The 14,999-nt window shown below is 42.8% G+C and overlaps 1 protein-coding gene and 1 long non-coding RNA gene across 2 annotated transcripts in view; one reads left to right on the top strand and one right to left on the bottom strand.

Annotated features, from left to right (window-relative positions):
* LOC135898704 (uncharacterized) overlaps window positions 1-14,999 on the bottom strand; it is a 183,162-nt gene that overhangs the window by 80,028 nt on the left and 88,135 nt on the right. The gene's annotated exons all lie outside the window — the stretch shown is intronic.
* Window positions 6,914-14,414, top strand: LOC135898699 (very long chain fatty acid elongase AAEL008004-like). The gene is made up of 2 exons (XM_065427798.1): window positions 6,914-7,037; window positions 12,340-14,414. The coding sequence occupies exon 2, from the start codon at window positions 12,364-12,366 to the stop codon at window positions 13,225-13,227; it is 864 nt and encodes a 287-aa protein (XP_065283870.1). The 5' UTR covers window positions 6,914-7,037; window positions 12,340-12,363; the 3' UTR covers window positions 13,228-14,414.

Here is a 14,999-nt window from a genome sequence, read left to right as displayed (position 1 = left end):
TTAGGCCGTAAACTTTTTATTAAACATTCTTGAAAACTGCGAGATTTAGAAAAACGAGACTATCAAGTTCGCAACTATAACTCAGCGATAAAAAGAAAACGGTATCGCAATTCTGTAAACATTACTCATTAAAACAGCGAAAGCGAATATAGGTGATTCTTATATACTGCTATAAATTATACCACTAAATTGTGAGCAAGACTTTTGCGAAACCCTCGCAAACATTGTGAGAACTTCAAGTTGAAATTTTTATACCTAATTCGTCCGCTTTATATGCTCTAATAGATGGAGTTTTAGAACTGAGATACCCGTCTTCGGCGCCGAGTTACGAATTCGTAAAGTGCGTGCTTGTATTTTTTTTAGACGGACCGATTTCTGGCAATCTTCATAAAAATTCCACCCGTAAATTAAAATTCTTCTTGTTGCAGTCACTAAAATTTAACTTGCTCTCTCAAATGCAACAAACTTAATTTGAATCGGTCAGGCGGTAGTTTCATAAAAGCACTTCTGCGTTTTACATGTATTTGAATGAGGCAGAATCGTCGTCAACTAAACCAAAGAGCACAAGCAGCGCATCTACTCACCCTAAGCTCTACGATACTTATAGCAACATAATTCGACAAGGCATCGCTCATTTCCCTCAGCTATGCGATTGTCTCTCCTCCCATGTAAGGGCTTCCAATGCAGCGATGTGCATTCTGGCCGGGTTTTTAAAACAACTCACCCTATGTGATATTAGGAAGCTTTAAGCACAACTGCCTCATCACCTCAGGCCTAAATAATAATTAAATAACAAAATAACAATTACAAATAATAAATAACAAAAATTAAAGAACGATGTCAAGATACGTTAAATTTAAAGGCAATCTCAAACGCCACCGGCCGAGACGCCAGGCAGGTGGGTGTTAGGGCGTTGTCCTACTGAATGACGAAAACAGAAAATGTGACTGCTTTGCACAAGTTCTAAAAACTTACCATGCTGACCACAACGCCCCGTCACCTCGATACCCCACTAACGAAAATAAACATGTTGCACGAAGGTTGCCTGAATCGAAAAAATCCAAGGAGCGAAACGTGGAACAACCTCGAACTAAAAAGAAAAGAATTAGCATAACAATTTGGCCAAACAACTGCAAGAAAAGGTTCCATATTGTTATACATTTTAGCTGAATAAATCTTGCCTACCCTATTGCAAAACCCAGTGCCACTGGGACCCAGTGCGCCTGATTATGGGCCCAGTGCAGCGCGCTGGATGCTGGGGCGCTGGGATCGCGCAGCGTACTGGGAGGCACTGGCTACTCGCGCGAAAAACAGCTCTAGCGCGTTAAATATGCGATGCATGGACGCCGTATATATTTTTTTGAATATAGAAAGCAACAAGGAGCGTTTTAGTGCAATAAAAAAAAACGCAAAAAATAAAACTGCTACGACCAGGATTCGATCGTCCGGCCTACAGATCCGAAGCCCGACACCTTACCACTACGCCACGCGAACAGACGGAAACACGAGCGTAATTTACCATGTCAAAGCCGAGAAGCAGTTCGTTTCGCAAAGTTATGTCTTGTGCAGGCATGGTTGATGCGCTATCGCCCAGCAACTTAAACTCACGCCTGTACCAGAAAGAAAAGGTTGCTGTCCGTATTCAGCAGTATGCTTGGAAGTGCCAGAACATCGATTTTCACTTGCGATCGCTATTTTAACTTCGAAAAAAGTCCTAAATGAACCGCCGACCCGGGACGCTGTATGGGCTGTTTCTGCCGATTTCGATAGCCGTTTCTTGTTCTTCACGCAAAGGATGTGCAACGTTTCCTTAGTTCAGTGGTGCCTTTCAGTCAACACGCCTGTCTAGTCATATATCTTCGTCCGAGAAGCGCAGGCTAGTGCTGGGAGCCTTCGGCGATAGCGCATATACCTGTGTTTATGACGCGTCACATCAGCGGTCATCGCTTCTTGTGCTGACACTGTACACATGAAAAAATTGTTTATTTAAGAACACCGATGCGAACGCTTAAATATAGAGTGATTTATCCTTGTTATATTTCTTGATACCTGAGCCTAGACGCGCCGATAGTGTGAGGACGGACTCGGCTGATACGCTAGGCCTAAGCTTCGGTGGGGACCGATCTCGGCGCGGGTAGCTGGCGAAAGCTAAGAAGTGCGTATTTTAGTCTCAAAACTTTTTTCAGTACAATAGGGAAAGTGGAAGCGCACGAATCACTTCAGCTTTGTTATCGGTGCGATAATATCATTAAGCGATAAGCTTCGAACTCGGGGTCCGTCGCGCGTCTGAACGACTTCTGCATTTCATGTCCACTCCACAACACTGCGACAATTCCCAGTCAAACGTTACGTGCGAACTACTTAAAAACGCGGCGTCCTCTGCGTTTACGTGGTTTCGTTCAAGAATTTAGCTATCCGCCAAGTCCAAAGGGAAAATAAAAAAAGCGAAAGTGATTTTCAGTTTCAAGTGCGCATGAATAAACATGGGCAGCTCAAGCACCTTTATTCAAAGCTGGGACACGAAATAGGGTTTGATAACCCCAAGATATAGCGTTATTTAGGACAAGAGACTAGTATCAAGCGATAAAATTGTATAAATTAAGTATTAAATATTCAGCAGCGCTCGTCCATGCGTATAGAACCAGCGCGGCACAAACACAACCAGCGCAGTTTCCAGTGCGAACCAGCGAACTGCAGCGAGAACCAGCGCCTGTACAGCACAAACCAGTGCGCCCCAGTGTGATGGCACTGGAACCAGCGTCTCTTCCAGTGTAACCCAGCTCTTATCCAGCGTTCTCACTGGTGTCCCAGTTAGTCCCAGCGAGTGCCAGCGTACCCAGTGCGACCCAGCGCCAAAAAGCGCGCTGGTTTCACGCTGGAAGACGCTGGGAGACGCTGGTTTTCGCAATAGGGTACTTATACGTGGGAAGCCTGACAGCCCTAAAGTATGTCCACGTACTTAATTATAAATCAACACACCACACGATGGAGCCATGGGAGGCACAGCTAACCAGCTCAGACCTGGCGGGTCAACAGTCCTTCATAAGACAGGTCAAGCGGGCGGCCGAGGGCAGCGGGGCCTTAGACTAAAGGGTCTCCGACCACTGCACGTAAATCGTTTGTCAATAAATATTTCTCTCTCTCTCTCTCTAAATCAACAACATGCAATACATTATACAGAAAGAAAGTAACGTACATCACAAAAAAGAAAAAGTTGGAAGTCATTTCTCTAATCCCCGCTATTGTTTATTTTCCATCACAACCCTGTAACTACCGTATAAATAATTTATTATTTTATTCTTCAAATTCCTCTTTAAACGAATACATTTTTTTATAAAACCATACCTCTGCCCCTTAACCCACCATCCTATAACCGCTTGGTACTCGCCGAGATACACTTTGTATCTTTGGAATAGTCGTCCAGAAGGGTGGAGCGGGGCTTGCCACATTACACCAACTTCAAAAAGCGATCACGCAGGTTACACAGCTGGTGAAGAGGGTCACAAACAGAAGACACGGATTAACGGAACAAGACACCCCTAATTCTCATGCTAGCATTGTTCACCAGCAGAATCACCTACGGTACAACGTACTTAGATATGAAAAAAATAGTCAAAAAAATTAAGTTGACCATATGGATAAGGAAGACATACAAATTGGCAAAGGGAATACCACCAACCACGTCAACAAAAAAACTGCTGAAACTCAGAGTACATAATACCTGGGAAGAATTGGTGGAGGCTCACAAGAAATAAATCGAAATACTAAAATTTACCTCTGCCGGTAGAGCTCTCCTCAGAAGAATTGGGTACGCTGCCGAAGAAAAACACAACAGTCCACAACGTGCACCCGACTCTGAGAGCGAATATGTACGTAGCACCCGTACTAAGAAACGCGCACCTAGAATACAACAAAAAGAGAAGACAAGCGCGAGCCACCGCGCTATAAAAAATGCTAAACAAAGAAAGCAACAAGGCAGAAATATGGTGCACGGACGCCACCAGATACAAGGCAAGGAGGTATGTTGCCTGCGTAACCATCTTTGCAGAACGAAGAGATAGCAGCTGCATCAGTATTTGCTAGGGACGTTGAGGTAGCCGAACAGGTCGGTATAGCAATGGTCATACGGCCCTGCCGATGTGACGTGCCGGTCACCGTCGTCACAGACTCGCAGGCAGCCTGTCGCCATTTTCGGACAGGAAGAATTAGCAAGAATGCACTCAACATCATCAACAGCCAAGACATCCCTGAAACGTACGTTGTCTTCACCCCGGGAGACGAATCCTTAGTGGCAAACCAAGCGGCTCACGCTGCCGCCCGAGAACATGTACGCCGGACAATTCCTACCGGGACATCTTCTACTGTGAAACCAAGACCAAATGATACAAAACAAATACTACAACATTCTAGAACCTTACAAGAACAACAGGATGGAATATCCGCCACCACCACAGTGCAAGCTTAACAGAGAAGCCGTCGTACTACGCCGAATTCAGATGGGCAGTCACCTCTACGGCACTCTATACTACGCGCGATGTGCCCCTCAACATTTACAAGAAACAGCCAATTCTGCAATACACCAAACACCTTTACCACATGGTCTGGGAATACAAAAAGAATCCGCGGACAACGCCCATCTAAGCAGCAAAAGAAGATCAGTGGAAGGCACAGCCGACGAGCCCAAAACCTGAGGACCAACTTTGGTTGGTGAAGAAGCCCAGGCTATCAGCGCAGGGCCACGGCTACCTGGAATAGGGTGGCCGCCCACTTCCGGGCATCAACAGCTTGGTCTCGGAAAAAAAGTTTATTCAGTCACTCAGTCGTCGCCATCGAAATGCGGCCACCGTGGTCGGGAAACCAAGCCGCACCTTGGTGCTCAGCAGCAGGTAGTAGTTGGAGCACCAGGCGGGTAGCAATTAGGTTTCGGGCTCAGCCTTTCCACTCGACTGACCAAACTCACTAGCTAGAGCGCAGGAGTTGTAGATGACAGCAGCTTTTTAATCTTTACCGCTCAGAAAACGTATGGTACGACTTTTAAATATCCTGTTAGAGATACTCGGACGTGATGTGTGTTTCTTTATGGTTCCCTTTTTTAAGTACCGTGCCACTTTTCTTTCAACATTTTACTATTAATGCTCCTAATAAAGCCGGTGACACAATTGCGGGCGTTTCTAGTGGAAGAAACAACAAAACTCAATGAATGTAGCAATAGTTTGAACTAGTACTTAAGATTTAAAAGCGAACGCGCCTACGACGAGAGCGAAACTATTTCTTCAACTTGTCAGGACAGAAGTGAAAGTCGGTGCGTAAAAAGCAAAAACTGTCCTTTTCTATTCCTATAGCATTGCAGCGCAAGGATTAATATGCAGAAGCGTCCCACAACATAGTCTATGACAGGAGTGCAGTCACGTTGCGCGGTATACCTCGTGTCCCTTTTGCCACAAGCGGCAAATTTCCCAAAGCTTGCAGTGTGGTGTACTTTCGTAGTACTTCCTCCGGCAAAAAGAAAGAAGAAAAAGAAGGACAGAGAGCCCGTGCGACCCGGTCATGCCGTACAAGGAAAAAGCGAGTACAGCGCAACGAAAACAACTGGCCGTGACTGGCGTCACTTTCTTCAGCATTCAAGCGCTGGCAGGCTTAACACTATGCATTCAGCCAGTGTGATTGAGGGTGGCACGTGCACAAGAGAAAGGGACGAGAACCAGTTATTGTCTGCGGCTTTCTCTTTCCTTCCCCATCCTTCGCATTCTAGGACCACGACGCTAGTTTGGACGTTTCCTAGGCAAATGTGCCGCTCATTAAGTCGCTTTCCTGGTAGGCAAATGAAGCGGCATGGCCCGGACTTGCACAGGGATTTTCATACAATGCCAGAAAGAAGGCGTGTCCACCTACCGCAGTATCCCTGGAGCTATGGCGCTGTGCTGCTGTGCATGAGGTCACAGGGGTTTCAGTACCGGTCGCGGAGGCCACATTCCAATGGGGGCGGAATGCAAAACGCTCGTGTATCGTGCATGGGAAGTACGTCAAAGAACACCGCGTGGTCAGAATTAATCCGGAGTCCCCAACTACGGCGTGCGTCATAATTGACATTTTGGTACGTAAAACCTAAGGTGTTTCTGAAGTAAAGGCAGCAAGTGTACTGAAAGTCTTCGAGCCTAAGCGTAATGAAAACGCTGAGGGGAATACTAGAATCAGGCAGGAAATGCCGCTGCGATTAGTCTAAAAAGGAAGGAGTGATAGCACATGTGATCAGGCAAGCTCGATGCTGTTATCCAGATTGCCATGCTAAAACACGGAATTTTGATAACAGGGTAAAAAATGAAAATAAAAGACCACATTAGAGACAAGCATTAATACTGTCCTTACTGTTTGTGCAGCAGCGACCAGCCCTGGCTTGTAAAGCTGTGAAAAATAGAATGTAATAAAGTAAACCAAGGGTAGTTACGCATTCCTCATATTCTTGACTATGATCACGTCGTTGATGGAACAAGGCATATACATTGAGCGCGTATGCAGTAAAAACTAGTACACTTCAAGCACTCGGCAGCATAGCAATAAGCCGTCTTGGCGCCAAGCTAAAGATTATTCATATTTGCAGGAGGTTAACGGGCGCCGCAGCTGGCTGGCGATATATCATTCCAAAGCCTCAAACCCAACTCCCAACCACCTAGAACGTTACGTAGATTACGCGTCAACCCTACGTCACCGTAATACAGCTACAAAGGAAGCCTGACATCGATGTAAATGACCAAAGACACTCAGCAGCAGTGGCGACGGGTTTTCTCCTTTCAGCGATAACAAGGTCCTACATGTGTTCAAGATTTCAGGCGTTGCCGATGGCGCGCTACGTGTCATTCCTAAAGCCCGGTACTTAACTGCTAAGCACCTAGAACATCGCGTCAATTATACGTCGATCTTACGTTACCGCGAGACAGCTATTCAAGCAGTTCCACATCGATGGAAGTGATCACAAGCAGTAAGCTGCAGTGGCAACGAACCGTCTTGGCCATTTTCTAGAGGATTCTTCATATCTTGAGGTTGGTTTATTGTTTTGTGTACATAAATATAGATACAATTAGTCCCACTCTAGACGTTGCTGCTGAGTGTTTATATCTTGCTTTTTGTTTTGTGTTATACATCGCTGTTAATAGTAACAGTGTCAGAAACATGTCTTGTGGCTTCACCAAATTGTTCCGCGATCACTAGCCAGGCCTTTGATATGCTCAAAATAAAAATTCACTTGTAATCTTGGAAATCGCTCGACAGTGACGTTAAGTACGAACCGAAAGAAAATGAGCTGCCTCAATACCGGCTTGAAAAGTGCAACGTGCTAATCAAGAAGACGTTCAGACAGTCAGATCACTTGATTGCCTCAGGCAGACCACTGTACGTGTAACATTTCACGGGAGTATGCAACACAGGATCTCATAGCAGCAAAGTGGCGCTTTAAGGTCAGCAGTGGATCTCCTTTACGATCACCGTTTCTCTGTAGACACGCTGCTTGGGCTGCGAGGTAATGCTTAACTGCATTTTACTGCACCAAAAGCCTTAACAATCTGATTTATTGTATATAGTATTGTATCTGTGTATTATATCTTAGCGTGTTCTTGTTTATGCGTATTGTTTTAGTTTGCACTGTTCAATTTACTTGATTAGTGTAATTGAGTTTAATTGCAGCAACAGAAGAACATGCCTTTTTTCTGGTTTTGGCTGTTTAAGCATGTTTGTGAAGTGTGCTTCATTACCGAAACGTTTTTCATATCAATTCTTGTTGGCGGACAAGCGTCTGGCATAATAGTTAACATTTTCAATTTAATTCAGATAAATCCCTCTCACGCAATAAGACCAGCACAAAAAGCCACAAAGTAGCTGACGTGAACATTTCCCGTGAAATAATAGAAATACGCCGTAAACTTGATATTCCGTTGTAAGCGAAATGAAAAATTGTTGCATTGGATGAAATCGAGGAAATCGTACGGAGCACGCGTTGAACAAACAATGCAAGAAATGGCTGAGAAATATAACCAAGTAATTGCTCAGATAAAAGAGCAATATTTTGTTATTTTAGAAGTCCGAAAAAAGATGGAAAAATTTGCTGTAGAAGTCGACCAGCAAGATATTTGTGAGCTTAAAGAAGGGCTAAACCACTTATACTAATTTACCTAGAAGGCTAACCCTAAATATTCATGGTCTCCCCATTATGACTATGGCAGTTTTTTTTTTTTTTCAACGTCAGGAGACTGCCTGGTGACCTTCACATCGAGCACTTCTCTGAATAGGATAATGAAGGCACTCATTGACTTCCATTCAAAACCATATCAGCCAATGCAGTCAGGGCCAAAACGATTCCACCGATACTTCTTAGACCTGAATCTCTGGAAATCTGAAACAACTTGACTTTTCAAGAAGCATGCTTTTGTGATAACATCTCTCGCACCAATCCAGAGTACTAAGTTACAAGAACCAGCTTGTTATTGTGCGCTTGAGTGCGCAAGTTTACAGATTAGGCACCATTTTCTTTGCAAGCTTTGTTAAGAGTTAGATCATTACTTCGACATTGTATTTCTTTTTAAAACCTACTTTAACGACAAATATGACGTGCTACTTACAGAATACAGGTGTCCCTCGCTATCTAGTGAAGAAAGAAACGATGTTGGAGTACATTGTTATGTTAAAGATTCACATAAAAATAATCTGGTTGTCTGTTATCGCTATAGTAGCCTTTACGCACCACCTTCTGGTGTCATATCTATATATTTCTTCTTTTTAACTGAGCTAGAATATTCTAATGAAATTGGCGTGTCTGTTGCTTTTACAGGGGAAATAAACAATTATGTCTTATATTCGTAACGCGATATGCATGTACTCGGCAACTGTTTCCTTCTCTTTGACTCCGAAGCGTAATCAGTGTATACACGCGCAACCTGTCTTTTCGAAACACTTACTGACTTGTGTTTCACAACGCAAGCGAATGCAGTGGAATCGGGTGCTTTAATAACTTTTGCTAGCAATCATACGTCTATATTCGTATTTTTGACATCCCTATCAAGAACGCGTTGTCAGTATGTCAGTAACGTATTAAATAGATAGTTGTTATGAAAGTACATTACTACTTTCGAAATATCAGTCAGCAAAACAATACGGACAGATATTTAGCAGTAGACGAACTCTGTTACTGCTTATAAGGATTTTGGGAACGCAATTCAAAGTATTTTAACCAAATATCATCTACTATAGTAATGACAAGGAACAAAACATGTAGAGTGACTTGGATTAGTGCCGTGCTTCCAAGGAGGAACAAAGAACAAAGCAGCCTCGTTACTGCCTTCGTGAAGACGGGACAACTCGAGTAGTTAACCGGGTACAAAAAGATTACAAGCCAACAAGATCGTTACAAGGTAGCAAAGTTCGAAAGTGCTCTTAATGGTTCGCACAAGGTTTGAAAAACGATATACGACTTGCTGCCAAACGTGAGAAAGCTTCTGTTTTTGAAATATAACTGAGATCATACAATCCGCTGAGATTTCGATAGTAATATAGTAAATAATGAATAGTAAATCAATCTAGACTGGCAATTTTAATTTAATAATATGTTTACATCAGCCACAACACTGTGAAGTCGCATTCTATCAGGCCGACTACAACACACCATATCGCAAGCCTTTTTGCTAATATTAATAAGTGCCTCCGCACGGTGAGAATGACATAAAAGTTGATCCGACGATAAGAGCAGTGGCAGATCTTATGCATAAGCCCTTGTCACGCACATGTGACCTTATTTTGTGATCATGTACCTTTCCTGATAGACTAAACATGGCGAGAGCCCCCTTAATTTTATTTGAGGCAGATAGGTAATTTCAACATGCCAATCTGAGCTCTCTGATTATCTTCAAGAGTTACGTGCACTCATTTCTAATTTCTGCATATTTACATCCCTAATGCCGCGAAAAAGAGAAGCAATATGGTTTCAAGACAAAAAAAATTAATGAGATGACGCTGTAAACATGAAATAAAAATAAAAATAATTTGTATGCTTGAACAGACATTACACGTTGTATTCGCACTCCTCAATTTCACACAGCTGGTTTGGTCTGTTTAGCATGACATTGTATTCGAAGATGCAGTACGGTGAGAGGGGCGCTACTCTGGCACTAATACATAGTTAAAAATCAAATTACTATCACTCCATTCCCATCTCCGGCATTCGCCGGGTGTTCACAAGAACACTCGTCATACAAAGTCCCCTTTAGGAGAAATTAAGTGGGTTCCCTTCTAGGCCGCTTCTTTTTCTATTATGTGTGCAAGCATTGCATTTTACACGTTCCATTTACGCAAAACAAAATTCTGCTAACTGATCATACAAGCTTTTGTTAATGGTGAGCACATGTATACTCTTAGGAGGCTTGCTAATGAATGGGTCGTAATTTGTCAGATTGGCTTTGAGTAACCAAACTAAATAGAACCAATAACAAAATGCACAAATTTCCTGCCACCATCGGCATAGTAAGAACGAGACGAATCTTAAGTTCCGTAATGAAGTCATGGCACAACTTTCTTGCGTTTTGCTGAAAACAAATACAAACTAGTCTCCTTACTTCAAGGTCAGAAGCCATATTTCATGTTCAATGAGCTTTACTTGCAAACTATGACAGTTATGACATTTGGTTAAAAAGAAAGCTCTACTAAATACTTGTTTGATTCCCGTTTGCAATATTGTGCAAAAACGTATGAGAATATATCTAGTAAGTAAGGAAGCAGCAAGTGCTATGTGCAATAATTACATTGAAGTAAGCTATTCGAAGCTTTCTCTGGAAAAACAGGGGCTTAACTATGGGTAAATACTTCTTAAAAAGGGTACAATGTGAACCTACTATGGCATGCAAAGAAAATTTTATATAAAAGTTCGTCTTCTGGACCATCATTCTAGCATCATCAATATAGTACAATGATCGGTATGTTTAAAAAGGTTCAGCAAAAGGATAAGCGCCTATTTCATATATTATCTTTTTGTTTAATTTGCTATTGGTTTGCTACTGAGCCAAATATTTAAACTTTAATGTTATTTTGTCTTCTCTTTGTAATGAAATTTAAGTCGCACATTCTGGTTTCTTAAGCTGTTTTTATGTATACAGGGTGATCGTACTTAAGTTCTATGAAATTTTTAAGAATCGCCTGTTGCAGATAACGTAAATCCAGTGTTTGAGCTGGATTGTTCAGAAAGGCGGACATGCACAAGAAATTTAAACACATATTCAATTAATTAACAAAAATCAACTAATAACCTTCTTAATTATTTACGGAACGGCACATTTTGTAATTTACTATTTCTAGCCGGTTTTCAAGATGGCTCCACTTGAAATGACTTTCCAGGATGATACCAGTTTCAAGATATTATTTCCCAAAGTGTTGAACAATATACGTAGGCGTTCCAATTACTTTTCTTCTTAAGTTCATAAAAAAGTGTTTTGTTAAAAAAGAAAGTGGACCAAGAGTGAATTTTTGTGGCGAATTTGATGGCACATATCTCTAAATTGGTGTCATTCTGCAAATTAATTCCAAGGTGACAAACTCACCGGGTACAATATTTAAAGCGCAATATGCGCCGTAAGTTAATTAATCAAGAAGTTAATTAGTGCATTATTTTAATTACTTAAACATGTGTTCCAGTTACTCGTGCAAGTAGTGTCTGCCTCTCTTAACAATCACGTACAAGGATTATAATAAGATCATATGCAACAGGCGATTTTCTTTTTAATTCCACAAAACTTAATTGTGATCGCCGCGTATATACTTGTGTATTGTGGGGCGTGTGTGTACGTACAAATATTAAAATTGAAGTGAATAATTTGTGCGCCTTGCCTCTCATTTCCTCTCTACACTGCTTGTACTTCAATACCTATTATACTTAATTTAAACTGCTTCTATTTTTCTCATGTCTGTATCGGAACGGGGGAAAGGAGAGCGATATGATACTATGTGAGGCATTCGTGTATTGTTATTAGCCTCCTCAATAAGAAAATGCAAGAAGCATTGCTTGTGTGAATGAGCAATAAAAATATGCAAAATTTTTGTAAAACTTTTAATGTATACGTGACTAATACCCCATGATGTTATGTTGATTGTAATCCTCTACTAAATAAAATGTGATGCTAAAGACTAGCCAAAGAAACAAAATTCATCCCCAGCTGTTGAAGCATACGTCTGCCGCAACAGCAGAAAATCATAGCAATGTGAAGTTTAATTTAAGCTTATATTATACGTACCTTACAATATTACCCCGTTGCTTGCTACCTTGAAGAAAGGAGTTTCTCCTCACTCAATCATGCCTTGTCGTTCCAGGAAATTCAAGCGTGGCAGGAAGAAATGACGCTGAGCTTCGGTCTGACTTTCCTAATGCAGAAACTGTATTCCATCTCGGATCCCAGAACCAGGGACTTCCCCGTCGTGCTCAACCCTTTCTTCGTTTTTCCCATGGTGGCCGCTTATCTATATTTCGTCAAGGTGGCCGGTCCACGGTGGATGAAGAACAGGGAACCATTTCGCATCATCAACGTCATACGCGTTTACAACGTCATCATGGTAGTCGTGAACTGCGTGTCCCTCGTCATGATTCTCATCCCAACGTATCTGCCAGGAGGCACGTACAGCCTATGGTGCCAAGGAATAGAGGGAAACTCGCCCGAGGAGCACCTCGATTACTATAAGTACGCCTGGATCTTTATCGCGTGGCGCTACGCCGACCTTCTCGACACCGTGTTCTTCGTGCTGCGCAAAAAGTTCAACCAAGTGACTCACCTTCACGTCATCCACCACACGATCGTTGTGGTCAACATTTGGTTCTACGGCCGATTTGCGCCCGCAGGTCAGCCGGCGCTTGGCATAGCGCTCAACACATTCGTGCATATAGTCATGTACGCGTATTACTTCCTCGCAAGCTTCGGTCCTCGAATGCAGAAGTACCTGTGGTGGAAGAGGTACCTGACGACGCTTCAGATAGTCCAGTTCATCATCATCATCGCCCACATGTCCGTGCCTCTTTTCGTCGAGTGCGGATTTCCAAGACAGGCTGTGTACGTCGCCAACACTCAGACATTCCTGATACTGTGCCTTTTCGTGAACTTTTACGTTCGATCATACACGCGCGGCAATAAGCCGGTAGCTCAAGGTCTAAAACATGCCAGGGGGGAGAATGGAACAGCGTCGGCAGAAAACGCGAAGACAAGGTAAAATATAAAGAGCGTGGAATGTCAACGCGAATCCTTTAAGCTGACCGGGAACACTCCTTGGAGGTCTTAGGCTTTTCGAAATCATCCAAGAGTCTACGCACACTATGTTGTGGAAAATGGTGGCACCAAAGCAATCTGAAATGAACAAACAAGTAAAAATAGCTCTAATACGTAATTTGCTTCATTTGAGGGCAACCCCAATAAGCGGGGTCTCAAAACAGCAAGGCAGGCAGGCTGAAATGAGAGCAAACGTGGATATGTCCTGCGTCATAATTAGAAGCTGGGAGCGCGGGTACCATGCAGTGGACATGTCCTCTTTGTGTACGCACACTGCGACGCATGCTGAAGGTAATTTCCCTGGCCGTTTGTAATTCCCCTCAAAGTGACAATCCGTGGTCCTGGACGGGCAAAGAACTGCATGACAGCACATTACACACATGTCGATCCGGAAGTATTCTAATAAATTCGCTCTGATAATTCATTATGGGTTCACAGATCCGATGCGTATAACGAAGAAGGTCGCGCTTTGCACGCGTGTGTATCTGTGGCGCGCGCCCGCTCGTTTTCCCTGTAGTTGTCGTTACTGGTGTCAGATCCTGCCGTGTTTTATCAGTGGCGTGGGTGCTGGACAGTTGTGAGCATCATTTCCAAAGCTAGGCCGTTCTGCAGATCCCTACCCCCTCCACCAACTTCGACAAGACAACGTAGTCTGATTACAGATGCCGCAAGCGAACAGCTGGCAACAAAACAATACTACGAGCTGTTCCAAATATTTATTCCCCATTGCTTCCTAATATCTGTGCTTGCGCGTTTATGTATGTGCGCGTGCGTGCGTGCGTGCGTGCAAGTGTTTTTGTGGTGAAGGGGGGACCTGAAGAACTCACTAGTTAACATTTTAATTGTTCACGTAATCGTACATACTGCAATTGCAAAATTGGAGCCGAGCAGAAGTGAAGTCATGTGTACTGCTTAGATGAAATTCTCAGAACATATGAGCACTCTTTAGGTATCCATCCCCAAAATGTGCTAACAATATAGTGCATTACAATCCTCTCTGTTACCATTCTCCAGAACTTAACTCTTAAGCGGACGCTTAGGGGGAAACTCTTAATCAAAACACCATTGTATTTTTTACGTTACGTCTACAACACACGTGCCCTTTAGACGGTCACACAACGCGGCACCTTAAACACTGTGCACAGTTTTTCTTTCATTGAAGTCTTCTACTGATTTGTGCTTCGAACGTTTTCTTTTTTTTCTTTTTCATGTGAACTGTTGGCAAACAGCTGAATATAGCGCATCTTTTCAACACAGGACATGAATGCCGAAATGAATGTTTTGCAAGTTTTTAATTGTTCATATCCCAAAGTCTTTTCTTTGCTCCAAGACAAACTAACGTTAAGCATACAATGACATACGAATGCACAGCTGAATGACCAAGCCTATGCTGATAGTTCTCACGTACGAACACAAGAAACTCGAGCTTTGCGGTAAAGCATCCCACCTACTCACGATCCGAACAATCACAGGAATCTCGCAGGGATTATTGCATAACTTACGTTACATAAGCGCAGTAGTGATTATCATCAGAGGATGTTTAAAGCAATGACATATAGTTATCAAGAACTCCTGGATTTGAAAATTTGAAAAAAAAATGAATCAAAATCAACCGAGTGAGAAACGTTTAGTGTGTTTTCACGCAAACGCATCTTTTGCTTAGCGTGAGCAAGTCCGAATTGTTCGGTGTCGGCGTGACGTTCCGCATAAAGTCGA

Source organism: Dermacentor albipictus, chromosome 3 (genome assembly GCF_038994185.2).
Source record: "Dermacentor albipictus isolate Rhodes 1998 colony chromosome 3, USDA_Dalb.pri_finalv2, whole genome shotgun sequence".
NCBI classification, from domain to species: domain Eukaryota; kingdom Metazoa; phylum Arthropoda; class Arachnida; order Ixodida; family Ixodidae; genus Dermacentor; species Dermacentor albipictus.
The sequence above is the reverse complement of the archived record's forward strand: the minus strand, read 5'-3'. Positions and strand labels throughout refer to the sequence as shown.